At 44.1% G+C, this 27,369-nt stretch overlaps 1 protein-coding gene across 6 annotated transcripts in view; it reads left to right on the top strand.

Moving 5' to 3' along the window:
* Positions 1-27,369, top strand: part of MROH8 (maestro heat like repeat family member 8) — an 85,220-nt gene that overhangs the window by 9,996 nt on the left and 47,855 nt on the right. For 5 of the 6 annotated variants that reach the window (XR_004431224.1, XM_033186361.1, XM_033186360.1 and 2 more), the window contains exons 4-8: positions 7,597-7,719; positions 15,763-15,842; positions 16,866-17,010; positions 17,932-18,027; positions 20,685-20,789. Coding sequence is in view for 5 of the 6 variants with exons in the window: in XM_033186361.1 (XP_033042252.1) it covers positions 7,597-7,719; positions 15,763-15,842; positions 16,866-17,010; positions 17,932-18,027; positions 20,685-20,789 (549 nt within the window). In the remaining variant the exon portion in view is untranslated. The remainder of the gene's footprint in view (positions 1-7,596; positions 7,720-15,762; positions 15,843-16,865; positions 17,011-17,931; positions 18,028-20,684; positions 20,790-27,369) is intronic. The other variant, XM_033186364.1, reaches the window with a different exon arrangement.

Genomic DNA, 27,369 nt, shown 5'->3' with positions numbered 1-27,369 from the left:
AGTGGCTTACACCTGTAATACCAGCACTTTGGGAGGCCGAGGCAGGCGGATCATATGAGGTCAGGAGTTCGAGACCATCCTGGCCAAGATGGTAAAACCCCATTTCTACTAAAAATACAAAAATTAGCTGGGTATGGTGGCACATGCCTATAATCCCAGCTACTTGGGAGGCTGCTGCAGGAGAATCATTTGAACCCAGGCACACCACTGCACTCCAGCCTGGGTGATAGAGCATGACTCCATCTCAAAAAAAAAAGAAAAAGAGAGGCCAGGTGTGGTAGTTCACACCTGTCATCCCAGCACTTTGGGAGGCCAAGGCAGACGGGTCACTTGAGCTCAGGAGTTTGAGACCAGCCTGGGCAACATAATACAAATAATTAGCTGGACGTGGTGGTGCGTGCCTGTGGTCCCAGCTACTTGGGAGGCTGAGGTGGGAGGATTGCTTGAGCCCAGGAGGTTGAGGCTGCAGTGAGCTGAGATCACACCACTGCACTCCAGCCTGGGCAACAGAGCAAGACCCTGTCTTTAAAAAATAATAATAAAAGAAAAAAGAAAAAGAGAATGTTAGTACTCAGAGATTTTATTCTTCCAATCAGAACTTGGATTTTAGTAGGAAATTTTAAAGGCAAAATAATGAATTTTTAATGACATCAAAAGAACTAGAAGTAACAGAATCAGAGAGGTCACCTTTAGGAAGCTTTTTTGTTTTCGAGGCAGAGTCTCACTCTGTCACCCAGGCTGGAGTGCACTGGCGCTGTCTCAGCTCACTGCAACCTCTGCTTCCCAGGTTCAAGTGATTCTCGTGCCTCAGCCTCCCGAGTAGCTGGGACTACAGGCACGTGCCACCATGCCTGGCTACTTTTTTGTATTTTTAGTAAAGACAGGATTTCACCATGTTGGCCACTCTGGTCTGGAACTCCTGACTTCAGGTGATCTGTCCACTTTGGCCTCCCAAAATGTTGGGATTACAGGCATGAGCCACCACGCCCAGCCTAGGAAGCTTAATCAGGCAGCACTACCCAGGACAGGCAGGTAGAAAGCAAAGACTAGAAAGTGGGGGAGCCAGGATGGAACATGGAGCTGAGAGGAGAGCTGAGGTCCCAAAGCAAGGCAGTGCCAGTAGACAAGGAATTTCACTGAAATCTTCCATAATTTACTCATTCCTTGTGATAAAAGACTGATATTGGGGGGGCAGAGCAAGATGGCCGAATAGGAACAGCTCCAGTCTCCAACTCCCAGCATGAGCGACACAGAAGACCGGTGATTTCTGCATTTTCAACTGAGGTACTGGGGTCATCTCACTAGGGAGTGCCGGACAATCGGTGCTGGTCAGCTGCTGCAGCCCGACCAGCAAGAGCTGAAGCAGGGCGAGGCATCGCCTCACCTGGGAAGCGCAAGGGGGAAGGGAATCCCTTTTCCTAGCCAGGGGAACTGAGACACACAACACCTGGAAAATCGGGTAACTCCTACCCCAATACTACGCTTTAAGCAAACGGGCACACCAGGAGAATATACCCCACACCTGGCCAGGAGGGTCCCATGCCCACGGAGCCTCCCTCATTACTAACACAGCAGTCTGTGATCTAACCGCAAGGCAGCAGCGAGGCTGGGGGAGGGGCGCCCGCCATTGCTGAGGCTTAAGTAGGTAAACAAAGCCGCTGGGAAGCTCGAACTGGGTGGAGCTCACAGCAGCTCAAGGAAACCTGCCTGTCTCTGTAGACTCCACCTCTGGGGACAGGGCACAGCTAAACAACAACAACAAAAAAGCAGCAGAACCTCTGCAGACGCAAACGACTCTGTCTGACAGCTTTGAAGAGAGCAGTGGATCTCCCAACACGGAAGTTGAGATCTGAGAAGGGACAGACTGCCTGCTCAAGTGGGTCCCTGACCCCTGAGTAGCCTAACTGGGAGACATCCCCCACTAGGGGCAGTCTGACACCCCACACCTCACACAGTGGAGTACACCCCTGAGAGGAAGCTTCCAAAGTAAGAATCAGACAGGTACACTCGCTATTCAGCAATATTCTATCTTCCGCAACCTCTGCTGCTGATACCCAGGCAAACAGGGTCTGGAGTGGACCTCAAGCAATCTCCAACAGACCTACAGCTGAGGGTCCTGACTGTCAGAAGGAAAACTATCAAACAGGAAGGACACCTATACCAAAACTCCATCAGTACATCACCATCATCAAAGATGAGAGACAGATAATACCACAAAGATGGGGAAAAAGCAGGGCAGAAAAGCTGGAAATTCAAAAAATAAGAGCGCATCTCCCCCTGCAAAGGAGTGCAGCCCATCGCCAGCAACGGATCAAAGCTGGTCAGAGAATGACTTTGACAAGATGAGAGAAGAAGGCTTCAGTCCATCAAACTTCTCAGAGCTAAAGGAGGAATTACGTACCCAGCGCAAAGAAACTAAAAAGCTTGAAAAAAGAGTGGAAGAATTGACAGCTAGACTAATTAATGCAGAGAAGGTCATAAACGAAATGACAGAGATCAAAACCATGACACGAGAAATACGTGACAAATGCACAAGCTTCAGTAACCAACTCGATCAACTGGAAGAAAGAGTATCAGCGATTGAGGATCAAATGAATGAAATGAAGCGAGAAGAGAAGTCTAAAGAAAAAAGAAGAAAAAGAAGTGAACAAAGCCTGCAAGAAGTATGGGATTATGTAAAAAGACCAAATCTACGTCTGATTGGGGTGCCTGAAAGTGAGGGGGAAAATGGAACCAAGTTGGAAAACACTCTTCAGGATATCATCCAGGAGAACTTCTCCAACCTAGTAGGGCAGGCCAACATTCAAATTCAGGAAATACAGAGAACGCCACAAAGATACTCCTCCAGAAGAGCAACTCCAAGACACATAATTGCCAGATTCACCAAAGTTGAAATGAAGGAAAAAATCTTAAGGGCAGCCAGAGAGAAAGGTCGGGTTACCCACAAAGGGAAGCCCATCAGACTAACAGCAGATCTCTCGGCAGAAACTCTACAAGCCAGAAGAGAGTGGGGGCCAATATTCAATGTTCTTAAAGAAAAGAATTTTCAACCCAGAATTTCATATCCAGCCAAACTAAGTTTCATCAGTGAAGGAGAAATAAAATCCTTTACAGATAAGTAAATGCTTAGAGATTTTGTCACCACCAGGCCTGCCTTACAAGAGACCCTGAAGGAAGCCCTAAACATGGAAAGGAACAACCGTACCAGCCATTGCAAAAACATGCCAAAATGTAAAGACCATCGAGGCTAGGAAGAAACTGCATCAACTAACAAGCAAAATAACCAGTTAATATCATAATGGCAGGATCAAGTTCACACATAACAATATTAACCTTAAATGTAAATGGACTAAATGCTCCAATTAAAAGACACAGACTGGCAAACTGGATAAAGAGTCAAGACCCATCAGTCTGCTGTATTCAGGAGACCCATCTCACATGCAGAGACATACATAGGCTCAAAATAAAGGGATGGAGGAAGATCTACCAAGCAAATGGAGAACAAAAAAAAGCAGGGGTTGCAATCCTAGTCTCTGATAAAACAGACTTTGAACCATCAAAGATCAAAAGAGACAAAGAAGGCCATTACATAATGGTAAAGGGATCAACTCAACAGGAAGAGCTAACTATCCTAAATATATATGCACCAATACAGGAGCACCCAGATTCATAAAGCAAGTCCTTAGAGACTTACAAAGAGACTTAGACTCCCATACAATAATAATGGGAGACTTCAACACTCCACTGTCAACATTAGACAGATCAACGAGACAGAAAGTTAACAAGGATATCCAGGAATTGAACTCATCTCTGCACCAGGCGGACCTAATAGACATCTATAGAACTCTCCACCCCAATTCAACAGAATATACATTCTTCTCAGCACCACATCGCACTTATTCCAAAATTGACCACATAATTGGAAGTAAAGCACTCTTCAGCAAATGTAAAAGAACAGAAATTATAACAAACTGTCTCTCAGACCACAGTGCAATCAAACTAGAACTCAGGACTAAGAGACTCAATCAAAACTACTCAGCTACATGGAAACTGAACAACCTGCTCCTGAATGACTACTGGGTACATAACGAAATGAAGGCAGAAATAAAGATGTTCTTTGAAACCAATGAGAACAAAGATACAACACACCAGAATCTCTGGGACACATTTAAAGCAGTGTGTAGAGGGAAATTTATAGCACTAAATGCCCACAAGAGAAAGCAGGAAAGATCTAAAATTGACACCCTAACATCACAATTAAAAGAACTAGAGAGGCAAGAGCAAACACGTTCAAAAGCTAGCAGAAGGCAAGAAATAACTAAGATCAGAGCAGAACTGAAGGAGATAGAGACACAAAAAACCCTCCAAAAAATCAATGAATCCAGGAGTTGGTTTTTTGAGAAGATCAACAAAATTGACAGACCACTAGCAAGACTAATAAAGAAGAAAAGAGAGAGGAATCAAATAGACGCAATAAAAAATGATAAAGGGGATATCACCACCGACCCCACAGAAATACAAACTACCATCAGAGAATACTGTAAACACCTCTATGCAAATCAACTAGAAAATCTAGAAGAAATGGATAATTTCCTGGAAACTTACACTCTTCCAACACTAAACCAGGAAGAAGTTGAATCCCTGAATAGACCAATAGCAGGCTCTGAAATTGAGGCAATAATTCATAGCCTACCAACCAAAAAAAGTCCAGGACCAGATGGATTCACAGCTGAATTCTACCAGAGGTACAAGGAGGAGCTGGTACCATTTCTTCTGAAACTATTCCAATCAGTAGAAAAAGAGGGAATCCTCCCTAACTCATTTTATGAGGCCAACATCATCCTGATACCAAAGCCTGGCAGAGACACAACAAAAAAAGAAAATTTTAGACCAATATCCCTGATGAACATCGATGCAAAAATCCTCAATAAAATACTGGCAAACCGGCTTCAGCAGCACATCAAAAAGCTTATCCACCATGATCAAGTGGGCTTCATCCCTGGGATGCAAGGCTGGTTCAACATTCGCAAATCAATAAACGTAATCCAGCATATAAACAGAACCAAAGACAAGAACCACATGATTATCTCAATAGATGCAGAAAAGGCTTTTGACAAAATTCAACAGCCCTTCATGCTAAAAACGCTCAATAAATTCGGTATTGATGGAACGTACCTCAAAATAATAAGAGCTATTTATGACAAACCCACAGCTAATAGCATACTGAATGGGCAAAAACTGGAAAAATTCCCTTTGAAAACTGGCACAAGACAGGGATGCCCTCTCTCACCACTCCTATTCAACATAGTGTTGGAAGTTCTGGCTAGGGCAATCAGGCAAGAGAAAGAAATAAAGGGTATTCAGTTAGGAAAAGAAGAAGTCAAATTGTCCCTGTTTGCAGATGACATGATTGTATATTTAGAAAACCCCATCGTCTCAGCCCAAAATCTCCTTAAGCTGATAAGCAACTTCAGCAAAGTCTCAGGATACAAAATCAATGTGCAGAAATCACAAGCATTCTTATACACCAGTAACAGACAACAGAGAGCCAAATCATGAATGAACTTCCATTCACAATTGCTTCAAAGAGGATAAAATACCTAGGAATCCAACTTACAAGGGATGTCAAGGACCTCTTCAAGGAGAACTACAAACCACTGCTCAGTGAAATCAAAGAGGACACAAACAAATGGAAGAACATACCATGCTCATGGATAGGAAGAATCAATATCGTGAAAATGGCCATACTGCCCAAGGTTATTTATAGATTCAATGCCATCCCCATCAAGCTACCAATGAGTTTCTTCACAGAATTGGAAAAAACGGCTTTAAAGTTCATGTGGAACCAAAAAAGAGCCCGCATTGCCAAGACAATCCTAAGTCAAAAGGACAAAGCTGGAGGTGTCACGCTACCTGACTTCAAACTATACTACAAGGCTACAGTAACCAAAACAGCATGGTACTGGTACCAAAACAGAGATATAGACCAATGGAACAGAACAGAGTCCTCAGAAATAATACCACACATCTACAGCCATCTGATCTTTGACAAACCTGAGAGAAACAAGAAATGGGGAAAGGATTCCCTATTTAATAAATGGTGCTGGGAAAATTGGCTAGCCATAAGTAGAAAGCTGAAACTGGATCCTTTCCTTACTCCTTATACGAAGATTAATTCAAGATGGATTAGAGACTTAAATGTTAGACCTAATACCATAAAAACCCTAGAAGAAAACCTAGGTAGTACCATTCAGGACATAGGCATGGGCAAGGACTTCATGTCTAAAACACAAAAGCAACGGCAGCAAAAGCCAAAATTGACAAATGGGATCTAATTAAACTAAAGAGCTTCTGCACAGCAAAAGAAACTACCATCAGAGTGAACAGGCAACCTACAGAATGGGAGAAAATTTTTGCAATCTACTCATCTGACAAAGGGCTAATATCCAGAATCTACAAAGAACTCAAACAAATATACAAGAAAAAAACAACCCCATCAAAAAGTGGGCAAAGGATATGAACAGACATTTCTCAAAAGAAGACATTCATACAGCCAACAGACACATGAAAAAATGCTCATCATCACTCGCCATCAGAGAAATGCAAATCAAAACCACAATGAGATACCATCTCACACCAGTTAGAACAGCAATCATTAAAAAGTCAGGAAACAACAGGTGTTGGAGAGGATGTGGAGAAATAGGAACACTTTTACATTGTTGGTGGGATTGTAAACTAGTTCAACCATTATGGAAAACAGTATGGCAATTCCTCAAGGATCTAGAACTAGATGTACCATATGACCCAGCCATCCCACTACTGGGTATATACCCAAAGGATTATAAATCATGCTGCTATAAAGACACATGCACACGTATGTTTATTGCGGCACTATTCACAATAGCAAAGACTTGGAATCAACCCAAATGTCCATCTGTGACAGACTGGATTAAGAAAATGTGGCACATATACACCATGGAATACTATGCAGCCATAAAAAAGGATGAGTTTGCGTCCTTTGTAGGGACATGGATGCAGCTGGAAACCATCATTCTTAGCAAACTGTCACAAGAACAGAAAACCAAACACTGCATGTTCTCACTCATAGGTGGGAACTGAACAATGAGATCACGTGGACTCAGGAAGGGGAACATCACACACTGGGGCCTATCATGGGGAGGGGGGAGGGGGAGGGATTTCATTGGGAGTTATACATGACATAAATGATGAATTGATGGGTGCTGACAAGTTGATGGGTGCAGCACACCAACATGGCACAAGTATACGTATGTAACAAACCTGCACGTTATGCACATGTACCCTAGAACTTAAAGTATAGTTTCAAAAAAAAAAAAAAGAAAAAGAAAGAAAGAAAAAAAGAAATTGATGCTCACTGTAGAAACAACAGAAAATGCAGGTGAGCAAAAAGAACAAAATAAAATCCTTTGTAATATGAAAAAAAAAAAGACTGATATTGGATTGAAAGAGATGTCAGATATTTAAAGCATTCTAAGAAACTTTTCAAAATCTCTCCACAGTTATTCAAGTAAGATTATAACATATAATTATATTTTTACCATTTTTCCACAAATTCAGGGTGAACTTGAAAAGCTGACATTCCTAGGATCTCTGTCTTCTCTCAGCCGAGCTTTACCTTATGATGAAACCACAGAATCATTCATTCACAGCCACATAGCAGACATTGTGCATACCTTAAATGTAAGTATTATGACCTTACCACAAATGACTGGGATCACATAAATTCAGTGACTTGGCCAAAGCATTTTTTTAGTGACTTCACCTATGTTATCAATTCACTTGAACTCTTCTCATATCAGTATCTCCACATGGAGGAGCAGTATTCACAGCTACCCCACACATGTAATCACCCTCGAAAACCAATTAAAAGAAGAGTAGAAAGGACAGGAACAGCATTTGAATTTCTCAGCAAGGCCAATGCTACGTTCTCATGAATCAAGCAGTAGTTCCCAGACAGTCAGTATAATCAAATGCCTAGGTTCGGGTGACAGCCCTGCCTCTTTATAACTGTGAAACTGTAGGAAATTACTTCACTTCTCAATGCCTCCGTTTCCTCATCTATAAAACAAGAATAGCTATATCTACTTCACAGAGCTATTGTGACCATTAAATTCAAAATAAATATAAGCCATGTACCTTGGTACTTAACACACAGATGCATTTAAGAAACATGACTGTATTATTGTTATCATATTTTCTGCTATTTGTACTTACTCCAGCCACACTCTGCCACCAACTCATCCGTTCATTCACTTATTAAGTGCCTGACAGTTCCAGGAACTGTCTTGGGAATTTGGGCTACAAAGACAAAGAAGACAAAATCCCTATTTATGCAGCTAAGCAAGGTATAATAAAATGTCACAGGGACTGTGACAAGTTTTTTTTTTTTTTTTTTTGAGACGGAGTCTCGCTCTGTCGCCCAGGCTGAAGTGCAGTGGCCGGATCTCAGCTCACTGCAAGCTCCGCCTCCCGGGTTTACGCCATTCTCCTGCCTCAGCCTCCCGAGTAGCTGGGACTATAGGCACCCGCCACCTCGCCCGGCTAGTTTTTTGTATTTTTTAGTAGAGACGGGGTTTCACCATGTTAGCCAGGATGGTCTCGATCTCCTGACCTCGTGATCCGCCCGTCTCGGCCTCCCAAAGTGCTGGGATTACAGGCTTGAGCCACCGCGCCCGGCCTGTGACAAGTTTAAATGGGCATATGGGGGTCACAGAGGAGAGAGTGAGTGGTCAGTTCCATGTCAAAGGATCCAGAAGGGCTTTGCAAAGGAGCTGATGCATTCAAGCAAGTACTTCTTGGTGCTTTAGTTTTCTCATCTGTGAAATGTCTCCTTTAGTTTCTCTAAAGCTTTAAAATTCTGATGTTGAAATTTCTTACATACTCCAGGAATATGAGTAGTTCTTTCTCATATCACAGATCTATAAGGCTGATTAGACTGATAGCTTTTATAATTCAAGGCTAACCAGCTAACAGTTTTAAGTAATGGACAGTTACCAAGGATCTTCTATATCTAAGCACACTGTGGTGCTTTGATAAAGGTTACACATTTCCTGGAAACCTTAATCCTTGCCCTTGAAGGTTTAGGATCCATCTGTAAGTAGCTACACTTCAAAAAGTAAATAGGTTGAGAACTATTCCAAATAATACATTAAGAAGAACAGGATGGGCTGGGCGCGGTGGCTCAAGCCCAGCGCTTTGGGAGGCTGAGACGGGTGGATCACGAGGTCAGGAGATCGAGACCATCCTGGCTAACACGGTGAAACCCCGTCTATACTAAAAAGTACAAAAAAACTAGCCGGGTGAGGTGGCAGGCTCCTGTAGTCCCAGCTACTCGGGAGGCTGAGGCGGGAGAATGGCGTAAACCCGGGAGGCGGAGCTTGCAGTGAGCCGAGATCCGGCCACTGCACTCCAGCCTGGGCGACAGAGCGAGACTCCGTCTCAAAAAAAAAAAAAAAATGGAGAACAGGATGATATAATACAGATTTAACAACAAAACGTGGCAGCTCACGCATGTAATTCCAGCACTCTGGGAGGCCAAGATGGGCGAATCACTTAAGGTGAGGAGTTTGAGAGCAGCCTGGACAACATGGTGAAACCCTGTCTCTATTAAAAATACAAAAAATCGCCAGGCATGGTGGCAGGCGCCTATAATCTCAGCTTCTCCTGAGGCAGGAGAATCGCTTGAACCTGGGAGGTGGAGGTTGCAGTGAGCTGAGATGACACCACAGCACTCCAGCCTGGGCAACAGAGTGAGACTCTGTCTCAAGAAAGAGAGAAACAAACAAACAGTTTGAGACCAATTTGGGCAATGTGGTAAAACTCAATCTCTAAAAAAAAAAAAAAAATATATATATATATATATATATATATATATAATTTAGCCAGGTGTGGTGGTGCATGTCTGTAGTCCCAGCTACTTGAAAGGCTAAGGTGGGAGGATCAGCTGAGTCCAGGAGACAGAGGTTGCAGTGAGCTGAGATCATGCCACTCGACTCCAGCCTGGGTGACAGAGTGATACCCCATCTTAAGAAACAAAACAAAACAAAACAAAAACAAAATGCAGCTTTCTACTTGGCTGTACTCCTTGGGAAAAGGGATATAGGCAACCGCAGGATCATAGGACCCAGCCAGAGTGGCATGTTTCTAGAGCTCTATTTTCACCAGACTTGGCAACAATACGTTGCCACATGGTTCAACCAGCCAGTCCATAAAATCCACAAATACAAGTCTCAACAGCAGCAATGCACTGAATTGCACACTGAATTCTGCATTTGAATCTGTCCACCAAGTAATAAAATGCCCGCATCAGATGTCAACCAAAGTATAGGCCGGCAAGGGATTCAGCCTAGAAGAGTTAAAGGTAGCTAGTATCCATGAGAAAATTACATGGATCACTACAGCATTGCATAAGTCTACAAAGTCCCCACAGGCCCACACAGCGGGGCTGAAAAAGCACAGCTCCCAGCAACCAAAGGGAGAGGTGCCCAAGAGGAGAAGCAGTTCTGCTGAGGAACCGACAAGGAGGAAAAAGCCAGGGTCATTATAGAGAAAGAAAACTTGAAGGCATTTACCAGTGCTCGTGACCCAAACCAGTGCATGGCTCCAAGTATCCAAATGAAAAAAAGCCCGGGAAACCAACAACAGAAAGTGGAAAGAAGGGGAAAAAAAATTGTTATGGCACTTCACCAAATATTTTTCTTTTTTTTGTTTTTTTGTTTTGTTTTGTTTTTCTGAGACGGAATCTCATTCTGTCACTCAGACTGGAGTGCAGTGGCACAATTTCGGGTACTGTAACCTCCGCATCCCGGGTTCAAGTGATTCTCCTGCCTCAGCCTCCCAAGTAGCTGGGATTACAGGCACCTGCCACTATACCCAGCTAATTTTGTGCGGTTTTATTAGAGACAGGGTTTCACAATAGAGACCAGCCCAGGCTGGTCTTGAACTCCTGACCTCAGGTGATCTGCCTGCCTCAGCCTATCAGAGTGCTGGGATGACAGACATGAGTTCACCAAAAATTTCTAAATAAGCACATGAAAAGATGCTGATCATTGTGATTAGGGAAAGGCAAACTAAAACAGTAAGCTTCAACTATACACCTACTAAAATGGCTAAAATGAAGAAAGGCAATACCAAATATTGGCAAGGATATGAAGCAACTAAAATTCTCATACGCTGCTGCCAGGAAAGTGAAATGACACAACCACTTTGGAAAACAATTTGGCAGTTTCTTAAAAAGTGAAACATATACTTACCATATGACCCAGCGGTTTCACTCCTAGGTAGAACAAAGCATATGTCCACACAAAGATGTATGCACAAATGTTCACAGCAGCTCTATATGTAAAAGCCAAACCCTAGAAGAAACCCAGGTGTTCATTAGCAGGTGAATGGATAAACAAATTGTGGTATTGTATATCCATATAATGGAATACAACTTGAGAATAAAAAGGAACTATTAAAATATGCTACAACTTGGAACAATCTCAAAATAGTTATGCTAAGTGAAAGAAGCCAAACATTTTAAAAAGAGGATATACTGCGTGATTCTATTTATATGAAATTTGAGAAAATGCCAACGAATCTATAGTGGCAGCAGAGCAATGGTAACCTAGAGGTAGAGGTTGAATGAGGAGGAGAAGGAGCGAGGAATTACAAAGTAGCACAAAGAAACTTTTGGGAGTGATAGAAATGTTCATTCTCTTGAGGATGGTGATGGTTTCATGGATATATACATGTATCAAAATCATCAAACTGTATGCTTTAAATATGTAGTTTATTGTATATTGTAAAATATATACAATATGTAATGTAATATAAAAATATACAGTATATACAGTATATAATGTTGAGAACTTTAATGAAAAATAAAAAGAGGCTGAGTGTGGTAGCACCTGCCTGTAGTCCCAGTCACTCTGGAGGCTGAGGCAGGAGGAACGCACGAGCCCAGAAGCTGGAGGCTGTAGTGAGCTATGATCGTGCTTATGAATAGCTACTGCACTCCAGCCTCAGGAACATAGTAAGACCCCCATCTTTAAAGAAAGAGAGAGAGAGAGGGAAAGGGAGACAGAGAAAGGGAGAGAAGGAGGAGGGAGGGAGAGAGAGACGGGGAGAGAGAAGGAGGGAGGGAGGGAAGGGAAGGGAAAGGGAGAAAGAAGAGGGAGGGAGGGAAGGTAGGAACAAAGGAGAAAGGAAGGAAGGAGAGAAAGAAAGAAAAAGGAAAGAAAAAAGATAAAGGAAGGAAGGAGAGAAAAAGAAAGGAAAGGAAAGAGAAAAGAGAAAGAAAGGAAAGAGAAGAGAAAGAAAAAGACAACGGAAAGAAAGAAAAAGAGGAAGGAAGGAAGGAAAGGGAAGGGAGGCAGGCTGTGGCAACTGGGATATAGAATAAAGTGACAGCAGGATTAGGGTGAAATTAGTCCAGGTGGATCACTCGACTTTTGTTAAGACCTTTGAGACAGGCCGGGGCACAGTGGCTCACATCTGTAATCCCAGCATTTTGGGAGGCTGAGGTGGGAGGATCACCTGATGTCAGGAGTTTGAGACCAGCCTGGCCAACATGGTGAAACCCCATCTCTGCTGAAAATACAAAAATTAGCCAGGCATGGTGGTAGGCGCCTGTAGTCCCAGCTACTCGGGAGGCTGAGGCAGGAGAATCGCTTGAACTTGGGAGGTGGAGGTTGCAGTGAGCCAAGATCACACCATTGCACTCCAGCCTGGGCGACAGATCCAGACTCTGTCTCACAAAAACAAACAAACAACAACAAAAGAAAGACCTTTGAGACAAAACGTCTGATTTTGTTTGGATTAGTTAGGATTCTTCAGGCAAGAAACAAAAATCACCTCTGGCTCAAGTAAGTTACAAAAGAAAAGATGCTGGGATACCTCTCTTAGACTCTAAGGAAGAGGTTTAAACAAGTCTCCAGAAAAGTAAGCTCCAGGACAGCTCCAGAGGTCTCAGAGGCAGGGGCTTCGCTACCATCACCATGACTCAACCCTGTAGCAACTCCTGCTTTGTGCCTGTCACTGTAAGATTCCAAATTCTGCAAGAGAAAATCTGATTGACCCAGACTGGTCTGTTCCCCGCCCTGCATCAATAAGGTTTGCCTGGGGACAAGATCATGTAGTAATGATATGACTTCTGGGTGTCCCACCCTGCGTTTTGGAGGCATTCCCAGGGAGAAGGGGTGATTGCTGTGATCTGGGCAGTCACCCAGGAAGTTCCTGCTACACACATACTCTACTAACAAAAAATACCCTCTCACTTCTGAATTCCCTGTAGAGGCTAGCATAACTGTGAACAAATAATAAACCTTCACTATCCAACTGATTAAAAAAAGAAAAGATGATTCTGGCAGAAGTGTATCAAGTCAATTGAAGTCAGAGGGGATTGCAAGCCTGGGGCTTCAGCTAAGAGATGCTGCTTTCATCCACATGAAGGTATATGGCTCCAGGAATGGAAAGTCACAGAAACCGTGCAGAGCAGGGGGTAGCTGATGCTATAACTAATGGGATGTAGGTCTTGAACAAAAGAAAAAAATCATAAATCACCTTTTTAGTGAGCCCTGGGAAAGGGAACAATTGACAACTATTAAAGGACAGAAAGCTGTGTTCTTTGCACGGGGACCACAGTGAACTGACTTTAATGCCAAAATTCTGGGGATGTTAGTGGCTGTGCCCTTGAGATAACCGGATGCAGTCGAGTAGAGCCCTGGGAGAGCTGTCAGGGCTGAGGACAGAGTCTTAGGCTTTGTCCCTTCCAGACTATAAAGCCACAAGAATAAATGCGCTCCTTGAGGAAAAAAGGAAAGAAAGCAGCAGCCCACCAGCAAGATCGGAGTCAGACCAGAGCTGGAAAGTAAGAGGAGAAAAACTCAGAGAAGGAACCTTGTAGTGTTTATTGAGCACTTACTGCATCCTGAGTTTTTTTGTTGTTTTTGAGATGGAGTTTCACTCTCGTTGCCCAGGCTGGAATGCAATGGCACCGTCTTGGCTCACTGCACTCTCTGCCTCCCGAGTTCAAGCGATTCTCCTGCTTCAGCCTCCCTAGTAGCTGGGACTACAGGCACACACCACCATGCCTGGCTAATTTTTGTACTTTTAGATGAGACGGGGTTTCACCATATTGGCCAGGCTGGTCTCGAACTCCTGACCTCAGGTGATCCACCTGCCTCAGCCCCCCAAAGGGCTTGGATTACAGGCATGATCCACCATGCCTGGCCTGCATCCTAAGTTCCTAGTGAGATCTTTTTGGTTGCAGGTAAGAGAAATCCTCTAGAAGCAGCTGAAGCACAAAAGGTGAGATTTGTTCTAAGGATCACTGAGTGTTTCCCAGAACTCCTTGACAGGAGGAGCAGCCTGACCCAGGAAGGGAATGAATGTAGAAAATAAATAGCTTCCACATACTCAAGGAGAACTTTCAATCTCTTGTTTTTGCTCCTTTGTATGAATTTCCATTTCTCCTCTCTCTCTCTCTCCCTCCCCCGACCCCATCTCCCTCTCCTCCATCTTCTCTCCCCAAAATTGGCCCTCTTAGTTGCCTTATCCATAGGGACCAGTGCTTCCAAATTTTAAATTTTTTCCTTTAGAAGACCATCCAGACTGAGATTGAAGCTCTGTGTCCCAATTCCAGATTCCAGAGGGAATCTAATAGACCTTGGTGTCTACTCTGGACAGATGAGCTGTGGCCAGTGGGACAGAACGACCTAGCAGACACATAACTGAGGTGCCCATTTCTATGAGTTGGGGACAGTTCCCAGAGGGGTCTGGTGTACAGTCCAGCAAGGCTTCTGCTACAGTCTTTTTTTTTTTTTTTTTTTTTTTTTTTGAGGCAGAGTTTCCCTCTTTCACCCAGGCTGGAGTGCAGTGGTGCGACTTCGGCTCACTGGAATCTCCGCCTCCCAGGGTCCAGCGATTCTCCTACCTCAGCCTCCTGAGTAGCTGGGATTGTAGGCACCTGCTTTCGAACTCCTGACCTCAGGTGATCCACCCTCCTCAGCCTCCCAAAGTGCTAGGATTACAGGCGTGAGCCACTGCGTCCGGTCAGCTACAGTCATTTACATCAGCTCATTTTCTGTGTACAGATAAGGCAACTCAGGCCCAGGGAGTTAAATGACACATTCCGGCTCACACAGTGAGTGAGCGGCAGAGCCAGTGCACAGCCCAGGGACTGTCCCACTCCAAAGCCCCTGATTATTACTCCATCACAATAAGACAGCTTTCCCTCTGCCAGTTTGTAATTTGGAATGTTGTTCTTTTTCCAGGACAAGTAACTCAGAATAATATTAGACGTGATTGTAGAGAGATGGCTGGTTTAGTGGAGAGAGGAGTTAGAATGCCTAAACTAGGAATAATCCCTAGTGATAAAAAGAATGAATGACAGACACTAACAATTACACAGCGCTGCTGGGTGTCATGAATTTGCTCAGTGAGTACTCACAGCCACCCCATGGAGGTAAGTATTACTGTTTTCTGGTTTTACAGATGAGCAAACTGAGGCACAAGAAGGTTAAATAATTTGTGCCAGCTCAAACAGCTGGTAAGATGCAGAGCCAGGGTCTGGGGTCTGGCTCAAGAGAATAAACCCCTATCCCTGTCACTGTCCTGCTGCCAGGCATCTGGGGCCTAATTGCAGGGCTGGTTGAAGGACCTGTTGTGGTTCTTGCTGGCCACCCACTCTCTGATCATCGCTGGCCTAATGAATGGGTACTTTCTCAACTCTCACTGCAGGTACTGGTACAAGAGGAGCGCCCACATTCTCTGTCCAGTCCTGTGCGCCAGGAGGTCTTTGTCACCATCGCTGATCTCAGGTGATGCCCACATGCCCCTTACGCAAGCATCTTGGTTCCACTCAGGGCCAACGCCAGGTCCAACTGACATGACCCTTTTTTTTTTTTTTTTAAATGAGTCTCTCTCTGTCCCCCAGGCTGGAGTGCAGTGGCACGATCTTGAGTCACTGCAACCTCTGTCCCCTGGGTTCAAGCAGTTCTCCTGCCTCACTCAGCCTCCCGAGTAGCTGAGATTACAGACATGTACTACCATGCCTGGCTAATTTTTGTATTTTTAGCAGAGACGGGGTTTCGCCATGTTGGCCAGGCTGGTCTCAAATTCCTGACCTCAAGTGATCCACCTGCCTCGGCCTCCAAAAGTGCTGGGATTATAGGCGTGAGCCACTGTGCCTGGCCATGATCCATATTTTTAACTTTTGAAAACTGTTCATATAGAAAAGAGGAAGCCAAATCCATGTTTTTGAGTAAGCACTTTGATTTCATATATGCTACTATCCATATCTGAAAGACTTGATTGGAATCTCTTTGGAGTTCAGTTTTGTCCAAAGTATATTTGGCAGGAAGTTACTCCCATATATGTCTCATGACATTAGAGTTCTGACTTCTAAGAAACTTGGAAGTGCTGCCTGTTGTTTACCTCTCAGAGAGTTATACTGTAGTGATTCAGCTGATCCAAGGCCCTGAGAAGTCTTGTGGTTAAAAAGTTCTTTAACTAGATTCAACCCATGATTCCCCAAATGAACATTCAGCAGAATGTGCTTTGGAAAATTGGGGCTTACCATGTTAGACTGTAGCAGGCTTCCCTCTGTGGCTGAACTGAAGGGAAGCCTGGAAGGATATTACTCCAGTAACTTCTTGGGGGAAAACTCTTCCTCTAACCTTTTGTGAGATTTAGCTGAACAGACTGACAAGCTATGCCATTTATCTCTCCCATCAGAACAGTATACCAGTCTGTCTACCCTTTCCTTTTTAGTTGATCTCTGCTTATCAATATCAAATCAAACCATCTTCCCAGCTTGCTGTTCCCAAACTGTCTTTTCTTAGTTACCAAGATGTCCATTTGCTGTTTGGCTCTGAAGATCGAGCTGAGTTGTTCAGTCTTGTCATCAAGAGTATAATCACTCTGCCCTCTGTAAGGACTCTTACCCAGATACAGGAAATCATGCCCAATGGGACCTGCAACACAGAGGTACTCATGCTTTGCTTTAGCAACTTTCTATCCACAGGGTCAGCTGATCTTGGCCTTTGGAGAGAGCATTTGATATTTTGAAACTGGCCAAAAACCATAAGCTAAATCTGGCAAATAAAATAGGTGGTTAAATTAGAAGATAGCTTCTTTCAACCCTTTATTTTGTCTTCTTTCCTTTTCCCTTTATTCTTTCCCTCCTTTTGGCTTTAAAATAAGGTGGGCACACTCGCTTGTATGCTTAACATTTATTTAAGCATACAATATGCCATATATCATCATATGCCAAAAATGATGATAGGCAGTAGGAATACAGCAGTCCAGTCCCACTCACGGAGCTTACATTCTAGTGCAGAGAGACAAACTGTTGATACATAAATATAAGATGTCAGCTGATAATAGGTGTTATGAAAATGTAAAGCAGGGAAAGAGCAGGATAAAGAGCCCTGTGGTTGGGAGGCACATGGGTGGTCAGGCAAAGCCTTCATAATGTGGTGATAATTGAAGGAAGAGAGGTGTGGGTATGTCTGGAGAGAAAGCTTTCAAGCAGAGGGAAGGGTACATGCAGGCCTTGATCTCTTCTTCAGTGGCAAATAAACTGGTTGGTCAAGCAGTTACCCAAGAGAACTTTATTCCTCTCTGTTTGAAGATATCAGAAAGAGTCACAAGCCAACTTTAAAGAATCTTGATGACCCCTAAGCCATTAAGACTCAGTCAGCTGTGATCCCTCTAATGCCAAGGCGTCCGTTTGAAATGAACATGTACTCCTTTTTACCTCATGCCACAAACAATCTACTAGTGCCTTTACACTGGTTCTGCAACTTTGAGTAAAGTCTTAGGGTCACATGAAGAGCCTCCAAACTGTCCCATGCTAGGGGAACTTCACATGGGGCGGGGAGCATTGCTGATCCTGTGCCTTTTCAGTGTCTTTACAGGCAGACATTTCAGGCATTCTCTGAGATGCTCCAGAGTTTGGTGGTAAAAGACCCATATTTGGAAAATCTTGACACCATTATTAAGGTAAACAAGATATCAAGGGAGAATGGGAAATGATTCCTATTAACTGGTGAAAATGGGAGATGAAAATATGGAAGGATTCAGTGGTAAGAGGCAATGCAGTAAAGAGTATCAGCTATCAACTTTGAGTCAGAGACTTGGGTTCAAATGCTGACTCTGCCATTCATTGATTACAAGTCCTCCCTCTAGAAATTCTGCAAGGAATTTGCTCTCTCAGAGTTGCATTTCTTCACATTTACATGGAGATAATAATTACTGTGAATATTGAATAAATGACCTTCAATAAATTGTTTGTTTATTTTCAGAGACAGGGTCTTGCTCTATTGCCCAGGCTGGGGTGCAGTGGCACCATTATAGCTCCCTGCCACCTCGAATTCTTGGCCTCAAGTTATCCTCCCACCTCAGCCCCCCAAAATGCTGGGATTATAGGCATGAGCTACTGCACCCAGCCACAATAAATTGTTTAAATGGTTGCTATAATTATTCTTTAAATTATTATTCCTGGGGGTGGGGCACAGTGTTTCACACCTGTAATCCCAGCACTTTGGGAGGCCAAGGTGGGTGGATCACTTGAGGCCAGGAGTTCGAGACCAGCCTCGCCAACATGGCAAAACCCTGACTCTACTAAAAAAAAAAAAAAAGCCAGGCATGGTGGTGCACACCTGTAATCCCAGCTACTCAGGAGGCTGAGGCACAAGAATCACTTGAACCCAGGAGGCAGAGGTTGCAGTGAGCAGAGATCATAGCACTGCACTCCAGCCTGGGTGACAGAGACTCTGTCTCAAAAAAAAAAAAAAAAATGTATTATTCCTTACTAGCATAGAAGGGTTTTATTCGGTGATGAGGGAAGGGTCAGTCTCAAGAGTTAGTAAGGCCAGGCATGGTGGCTCATGCCTGTAATCCCAGCACTTTGGGAGGCCAAGGCAGGCAAATCAATCATTTGAGGTCAGGAGTTTGAGACCAGCCTGGCTAACATGGTAAAAACCTGTCCCTACTAAAAATGCAAAATTAGCCAGGCGTGGTGGTGCATGCCTGTAGTCCCAGCTACTCGGGAGGCTGAGGCAGGAGAATTGCTTGAACCCAGGGGGCGGAGGTTGCAGTGAGCCAAGATTGTGCCACTGTACTCCAGCCTAGGTGGTAGAACGAGACTTCTTCTCAAAAACAAAACAAAAAAAGAGTTAGTAAATAAGTAGCTTTCTACCGGATGGTACTCAAAGGTTGTAATGACCAACTGCTCTGACCTGCACCTGTTCCTGTATATGCTGTTCCATCACTAGAGATTGATTCATTGGCATTCATTGACTGCGTTCAGGTTTATCTTGCTCTCCTACCCTTTTTTTATTATTGTTATTTTTATTTTTCTTACCCTTTTTTAAGATACAAATATCCCAGAAAGGGATAACCCTTTAAGCTATTATTAATCGTTTGCACCCAAATGATGCATTTATTGTTGTCCTAACTGACAAGCAAGGCACAAAGACCTAGGCAGTTGAGTAGTTTGGCTGCTACAGGAACTTATTTTCTAGCTTATTTTCTTAAGTGCTTTGATAGGCATTTATTCTTGTCCTAACTGACCTTAATACTATTTCTCATTCCTCTTCTATTTGTACGTTAGCATTCCAGCCAGATTGGGTTTCTCCTCTCTGTCCAATTGTACTTTGTACTTCCCTGCTTTGGCAGCTTAATTCAAGCCTTTCTTTTTTTCTTTTTTTGAGACAGGATCTTGCTCTGTCACTTAGGCTGGATTACAGTGGTGCGATTTCAGGTCACTGCAGTCTCCAGCTCCCGGACTCAAGCAGTCATCCCACCTCAGCCACCCGAGCACCTGGGACTACAGGCGCACGCCACCATGCCCAGCTAATTTTTGTATTTTTTGTAGAGATGGGGTTTCACCATGTTGCCCAGGCTGGTCTCCGACTCCTGGGCTCCGTCTGTATAATCCCTCCCGCAGTGCTGGGATTACAGGCATGAGCAACCACACCTGGCTGTCCTCAGAGTTAAACTTTAATATCAGTAGCATGTTGTTAACTTTATTTCTTTCCAAAGCAGATTTGAAAGGGCTAAAAACATTCAGAAGTACAGAATAATTAATTGAAGAATTGGGCTGAAGAGAAAAATAAGTCTAGAAAATAAGCTCTAGCCAGGCATAGTGGCTCACACCTGTAATCCCAGCACTTTGTGGGGCCAAGATGGGTGGGTTACCTGAGGTCAGGAGTTCAAGATCAGCCTGGCCAACATGGTGAAACCCCATCTCTACAAAAATACAGAAATTAGCCGGGCGTGGTGGCGGGTGCCTGTAGTCCCAGCTACTCGAGAGGCTGAGGCAAGAGAATCACTTGAATTCAGGAGGCAGAGGTTGCAGTGAGTCAAGATCATGCTATTGCACTCCAGCCTGGGCAACAGAGCGAGACTCCATCTCAAAAAGAAAAGAAAAGAAAAAAAAAGAAGCTCCTAAACTCCTATATAACAACCAAACCATCCACCACCCATGTTTTTGTGGCTCGCTTGGCATAGCACCCGAGCTGTAGTAGCATTTAGCAAAGTATTTTCAGATCAGTAGCAACATGGAACTTGTCTTTCTACATTTCTTTCTAAACACAATAAAGATGGTATCCCAAATCTTCCTGATAAGCCATTTAGCCTCCCTTTATTTCTCACAGCACTTGGACCCCTGGTTACAGTCAGTCAAAGACCATGAGCGGGAACGGGCCACAGCTGGTATGACTCAGATTCTGAAGTGCTTATCCAGACATCTCAGCTTGAAGGTGAGCAGCCCTTCAGTTGCAGAGGAGGAAAGATCCAAAGCCATTCCCTCTCTGCCTATTTCCCCTACTCTCTGTGACTCCCCAGGCTGGTTCTGTGTCCCCTTCGTGCTCATGTACTATCATAGCACTTAGCATTGTCTTCATATCTGCTCTTCTCCTGAGCAGCTTGGGGCCAGTTGCTGTGTTGATTAATCTTCGCATCCCCATTGCTTAGCACAACAGCTGGAACATAATGATATAGTAACTATAACCTGAAAATACCTGAGGCCCACGGTGGCCTAGTGTCTGTATAGTATTATATTTGAGTACAGCAGGCAAATTTAAGTAAATCGACTTCAGTATCTCCCAGCAACTCAGAGAATGGTACTATGGCACCTCTTTTCAGATCCTCACATTTCTCTTTCTGTCTCTCACTTCTCAGTTCTGAATCATCTCCCCTATGGTATCTCATTATTATTATGATCGTTATTCAAGGCAGGGTCTTGATCCATCACTCAGGCTGGAGTGCAATGGGGCCATCGTAGCTCACTGCAGCCTTGAACTTCTGGCCTCAAGCAATCTTCCTGCCTCAGCCTTCCAAGTAGCTGGGACTACAGTCACACGCCACCATGCCTGGCTAATTTTTAAAATTTTCTGTGGGCTGGACACGGTGGCTCAAGCGTGTAATCCCAGCACTTTGGGAGGCCAAGGCAGGTGGATCATGAGGTCAGGTGATTGAGATCATCCTGGCTAACACGGTGAAACCCCGTCTCTACTAAAAAAATTTTAAAAAATAAAAAATTAGCTGAGCGTGGTGGCAGGCACCTGTAGTCCCAGCTACTTGGGAGGCTGAGGCAGGAGAATGGTGTGAACCCGGGAGGCAGAACTTGTGGTGAGCTGAGATTGTGCCACTGCACTCCAGTCTGGGTGACAGAGCAAGACTCTGTCTCAAAAAAAAAAAAATTTTTTTTTTTTGTAGAGACAGGGTCTCACTTTGTTGCCCAGGCTGGTCTTGAATTCCTGGCTTCAAGTAATCCTCCTGCCTCAGCCTCCCAAAGCACTGGGATTACAGGCATGAGCCACTGCACCCAGCCTTATCTCTTTTTTAAAAATCTTCTCCTTGAATTGCTTGAACCTGGGCGACAGAGGTTGCAGTGAGCCAAGATCATGCCACTGCACTCCAGCCTGGGCAACAAAGAGCGAAACTCCATCTCAAAAAAAGAAAACAAACAAAAAAAAAGTCTTTATTTTTCACTCACTCACTCACTTCTTGGTTGAGAATCCTCTCCGTAACTCCTAACAAGAATTCCTCAAAACTTAGTTCCTCCTTCCTGGGTCTACTCCTTCTTCTACCTGATAATCTCTTTGCCCTTCCCTAAGCAGGTTTTCTAGCCATTGGAGTGTCTCCTGTCCCCATCGATCATTTCTCCAACCTGCATAATAAGGCCTGGGAATTGGAAGAGAGGTTGGTAGGGTAGGAATGCTAGGTCCTTATACCAAAATTTTCCTTAGATAATTTGTGCTTTTCTTTTCTTTTCTTTCTTTTTTCCTTTTTTTTTTTCCCCTCTCCAAAGCACAAGAGGGAAGATACTTTTTTGTTCCTGATACAGATGTTCTAACAGTCATGTTTAAAAGGACTGCACTCCAGTCAGTCCTTTATTTCTCACATTGAAACGATATCCAAACTTATTAAAGTAAGTGCAGCCCCTCCAACTATGCTACTTCCTTTTTTCTCTTTAGTCAATAAAAGCAAGTCACTTCTAGCCATCACTGACTACGCTATTATTCTATACCAACAGTGCATTGTTCTTCCTTCCACAACCCTCGACCTCTAATTTTGGTGACAGATTAAAGAAGAGAGTTTCAGATGATTCCCTCCTCCACGTTAATCTCTCTCCAGTTCCTGGAGATCTTCCTTATGGTATTTTTTTCCTGGAAAGAGTTGCAAATATGGGGCCGGGGAGGAGTAGCTCATGTCTGCAATCCCAGCACTTTAGGAGGCTGAGGCGGGTGGATCACTTGAGCTCAGGAGTTCGAGACCAGCCTGGCCAACACGGAGAATCCCCACGTCTATTAAAAATACAAAAATCAGTCAGGTGTGGTGGCGGGCACCTGTAATCCCAGCTATCCAGGAGGCTGAGGCAGGAAAATCACTTGAAGCTGGGAGACAGAGGCTGCAGGGAGCTGAGATCATACCACTGCACTCCAGCCTGGGCTACAGAGCAAGAGCCTACCTCAAAAAAAAAAAAAAAAGAAACAGAGAGAGAGAGAGAGAGATGCAAATATGAGAGTGGTTAACCTGGGTGCCACTGGGGTCTGTGAACATCCACAAGTTGTCTGCAGAGTGTACAGTATGTGGTGTGGTGCAGTCTTCTGGATTTTCCTTTTTTTTTTTTTTTGAGGCAGGATCTCATTCTGTCACCCAGGCTGGAGTACAGTGGCGTGATCATGGCTCACTGCAGCCTTGACCTCCCAGGCCCAAGCAATCCTCCTGCCTCAGCCTCCCTAGTAGCTGGGACCACAGGCACACACCACCACGCCTGGCTAATTTTTATATACTTTTTTGTAGAGATGGAGTTTCACCATGTTGCCCTGACCAGTCTCAAACTCCCGGGCTCAAGTGATCCTCTTCCCTTGGCTTCCCAAAGTGCTGGGATTGCAGACATGAGCCACCGTGCCCGTCCTCTTCTGAATTTTTCTGAGGAAGGTCCATAGTTTTTTTTAAACCAATTTTATTGAGGTATAATTTGTATACAATGAATTTATCCAGTTTAAGTGTATAGTTCAATGAGTTTTGACAGATATATATTATCTGGGTCTCTAACTTTTCTCATATTTTCAAAGAAACCTGAAGAATAAAGAATGAAAAAAGGAAATATTAAAGAAGCATTTAGTAATCAAACTAGGAGCATAATTCTTCAGTGGACTTTTTGGTTTGATAAAGTTTGGGGGTTCTTAATACTATGACTATAAAACTTATTAACTGTTTGTCATTCAGTGACAGGTGCAGGCCACCACGCCTGGCTAATTTTTATAGTTTTAGTAGAGACAGAGTCTCACCATGTTGGCCAGGCTGGTCTCAAATCCCTGGCCTCAAGTGATCTGCCTGCCTCGGCCTCCCACAGTGCTGGGATTACAGGCAGAGCCACCACGCCTGACACCTTCCAAGTCCTGTTTTGTGCATGAGTGTGTTGGGTGGGGGCTTCCACCCCCAATTTGTTCTCTGCATATAGCCAGAGTCATCCTCTTCAGACCCATGTCATTCTTGCTTGTTTCTTTGCTTTCTCCCCTGTGTTTTCTTTATTTTTCTTCATTTTCTTTTTTTCCCCCATGTCACTTGTTTGATCCAGTGATTTCCAAACTGATCTTAGAATATGTGGTTGTGTCTGATGTAACTCTGCCTGCCTCTCTACACCTAAGTCCCCTGACTTACCACACAGCAGCCGCCTTTATGTTCCTTCCCACATAAGGCTCATCTTGCCTCATGGCCTTTGCACTTGCTGCCTTCTCTGCTTGGAGTGACCTTCCCCAGCTCTGCCCAGAGCCAGCCTCTCCTGGTTCCTTAGCACTGTGTTCAGATGTCTCGACCTCAAAAGGGCCTCTGCTCACCACAGACAGACCTACGCTTGCTCTCTGCCTCATCTCTCTCTCCTTCCTAGGGCTGTCTAGAATCAGAGGTTATCTGGCTTGATTCTTCCTTTATTGCTGTGTTATCTGTTTCCCACTAATAGAGTATAAATTCTACCAGTGATTATGCTCCTCTGTTTTTTTTTTCTTTTCTTTTTTTTTTTTTTTTTTTTTTTTTTATGTGAGACAGGGTCTCGCTCTGTCACCCAGGTTGGAGTGCAGTAACTCCATCATGGCTTACTGCAGCCTCAACCTCCTGGCCTTAAGCAATGCTCCTGCCTTAGCCTCCCTAGTAGCTGGGACTACAGGCATATACCCCCATGCCTGGTTAATTTTTTAATTTTTTATACAGATTGGGGTCTCACTATATTGCCCAAGCTGGTCTCAAACTCTTGGGGTCAAACAGTCCTCCCACCTCTGTCTTCCAAAATGCTGGGATTACAGACATGAGCCACTGTACCTTGCAATTATACTTGTCTTGTTCACCACAGTATCCCCAGTGCCTGCCTAGCACAGAATCTGCCATGTGGTTGATGCTCAATTCAATATTGATTGAGTAAATGTAAGTCAACCCATGTCCCTTTTCTGCTCAAGACCCTCCGCTGGCCAAAGTCCTCACAACGTTCTACAGGTTTCAATACCTTCTGGCCCGTTCTTCATCTACTTCCTATTTCTTTCCTTCTCATTTACATCGCTCCAGCCAATCTCACCTACTTATGGTTCCTCAGAAACACCAAACACACCCATCTCAGTCCTTGGCACTTGCCATTCTCTCTGCCCAGAATGCTCTTCTCCTGGGTATCTCCATGGCTCAGTGTCTCATTTCAGTATTAGTGAGGCCTTCCCTGACCGTCCTAAACAATTCTCATCCTTTTCCCCTGAATTTTTGTTAATCATGACATTTATCATCATTTGATACATAATAACATTTTACATATCTATTTTGTTTACTTTGTGTTTCCCCAACTAGATCATCACCTCCGCAAGCAGGGATATTCTCTTTTGTTCACTGCTTATATCCCCAGTGCCAGTCATAGTTCCTGGCACATAACTGACACCGTATTTATTGGTTGATTGAATGAATGAAGGTTATATCAGTGGATTAAAGATGTTATACAGCTCTATGTGTTGCTGTGTTTACTGTAAATAGGTTGTAAAGGCTGTTCACAATATTTCTGTGTCTTATTTCTGTAGAGCCACGGAAGAAATTTCTTTCCATCTCAACCCTAGGAAAAGCTGTGCTTCCTCTGCGTGGCTAATTGCTTGTTATCTTTTTTTTTTTTTTTTTTTGAAACGGAGTCTTGCTCTGTCACCCAGTCTGCAGTGCAGTGGTGCCATCTTGGCTCACTGCAAGCCTTGCCTCCTGGGTTCACGCCACTCTCCTGCCTCAGCCTCCCAAGTAGCTGGGACTACAGGTGCCCACCACCACACCCGGCTAATTTTTTGTATTTTTAGTAGAGACGGGGTTTCACCGTGTTAGCCAGGATGGTCTTGATCTCCTGACCTCGTGATCCACCTGCCTCGGCCTCCCAAAGTGCTGGGATTACAGGCGTGAGCCACCGCACCCGGCCGCTTGTTATCTTAAGGACAGCGTGAATCATGTTCTGTGGACCATTGTGTGTACGTCTACATTCGCCATGAGAGAGTTCAGAGCCTTGCTCCTTGGCCTGCCTCAAGCAAATGATTATGCATTCTGCATGCCAACCAAATTCCTAACTTCATTTATCTTTTCTACCTTAATGTTTTATTTTTATTATTTTTAAGTTTTTAATTTTTATATATTTATTTATTTATTGTTTGGAGTCTCATTCTGTCGCCCTGGCTGGAGTGCAGTGGTGCGATCTTGGCTGACTGCCACCTCCACCTACCAGGCTCAAGCAATTCTCCTGCCTCAGCCTCCCGAGTAGCTGGGATTACAGGCATGCGCCACCACGCCCAGCTAATTTTTCTGTATTTTTAGTAGATACGGGGTTTCACCATGTTGGCCAAGCAGGTCTTGAACTCCTGGCCTCAAATGATGTGTCTGCCTTGGCCTCTCAAAGTGCTGGGGTTATAGGTGTGAGCCACCGCGCCCAGCCAATTTTTTAATTTATCCAGTTTTCTTCAGTATTTATTTCAAGTCATATTTCCTTTTCTGCTATGATTTTTGCCAGCTACGTTACATGGATTTTTTTTCCATAGTCAAGCAGGATATTAAAAAAATGAATTTTATAAATAGAATTAATGCTGTATCTCAATTTTGCATTCAGCTTTTTATTTTTATTTTTTACTTTATGTACGTATGTATGTATGTATGTATGAATTTTGAGGTGGAGTCTCACTCTTGTCACCCAGGCTGGAGTGCAGTGGTGTGATACTGGCTCACTACAACCTGCGCCTCCCAGGTTCAAGCGATTCTCCTGCCTCAGCCTCCTGAATAGCTGGGATTACAGTTGCCTGCCACCACGTCTGGCTGATTTTTGTCCTTTTAGTAGAGATGGGGTTTCGCCATGTTGGCGTGGCAGGCTGGTCTCGAATCCCTGACCTCAGGTGATCCGCCCACCTCGGCCTCCCAAAGTGCTGGGATTACTGGCATGAGCCACCACGCCTGGCCGCGTTCAGCTTTTTTTTTTTTTTTTTGAGACGGAGTCTTGCTCTGTCGCCTAGGCTGAAGCGCAGTGGCCGGATCTCAGCTCACTGCAAGCTCCACCTCCCGGGTTTACGCCATTCTCCTGCCTCAACCTCCCGAGTAGCTGGGACTACAGGCGCCCGCCACCTCGCCCGGCTAGTTTTTTGTATTTTTTTTTTTTTTTTAGTAGAGACGGGGTTTCACCATGTTAGCCAGGATGGTCTCGATCTCCTGACCTCGTGATCCGCCCGTCTCGGCCTCCCAAAGTGCTGGGATTACAGGCTTGAGCCACCGTGCCCGGCCTCAGCTTTTTTACTTAGCAGAATAACACATTATACATTTCTTAGATACTTGATTTTTAATAGT

This window comes from Trachypithecus francoisi, unplaced genomic scaffold (genome assembly GCF_009764315.1).
Source record: "Trachypithecus francoisi isolate TF-2019V2 unplaced genomic scaffold, Tfra_2.0 Lachesis_group21, whole genome shotgun sequence".
NCBI classification, from domain to species: Eukaryota; Metazoa; Chordata; class Mammalia; order Primates; family Cercopithecidae; genus Trachypithecus; species Trachypithecus francoisi.
Note: the sequence above shows the minus strand (reverse complement) of the source record. Positions and strands in the feature narration are given on the sequence as shown.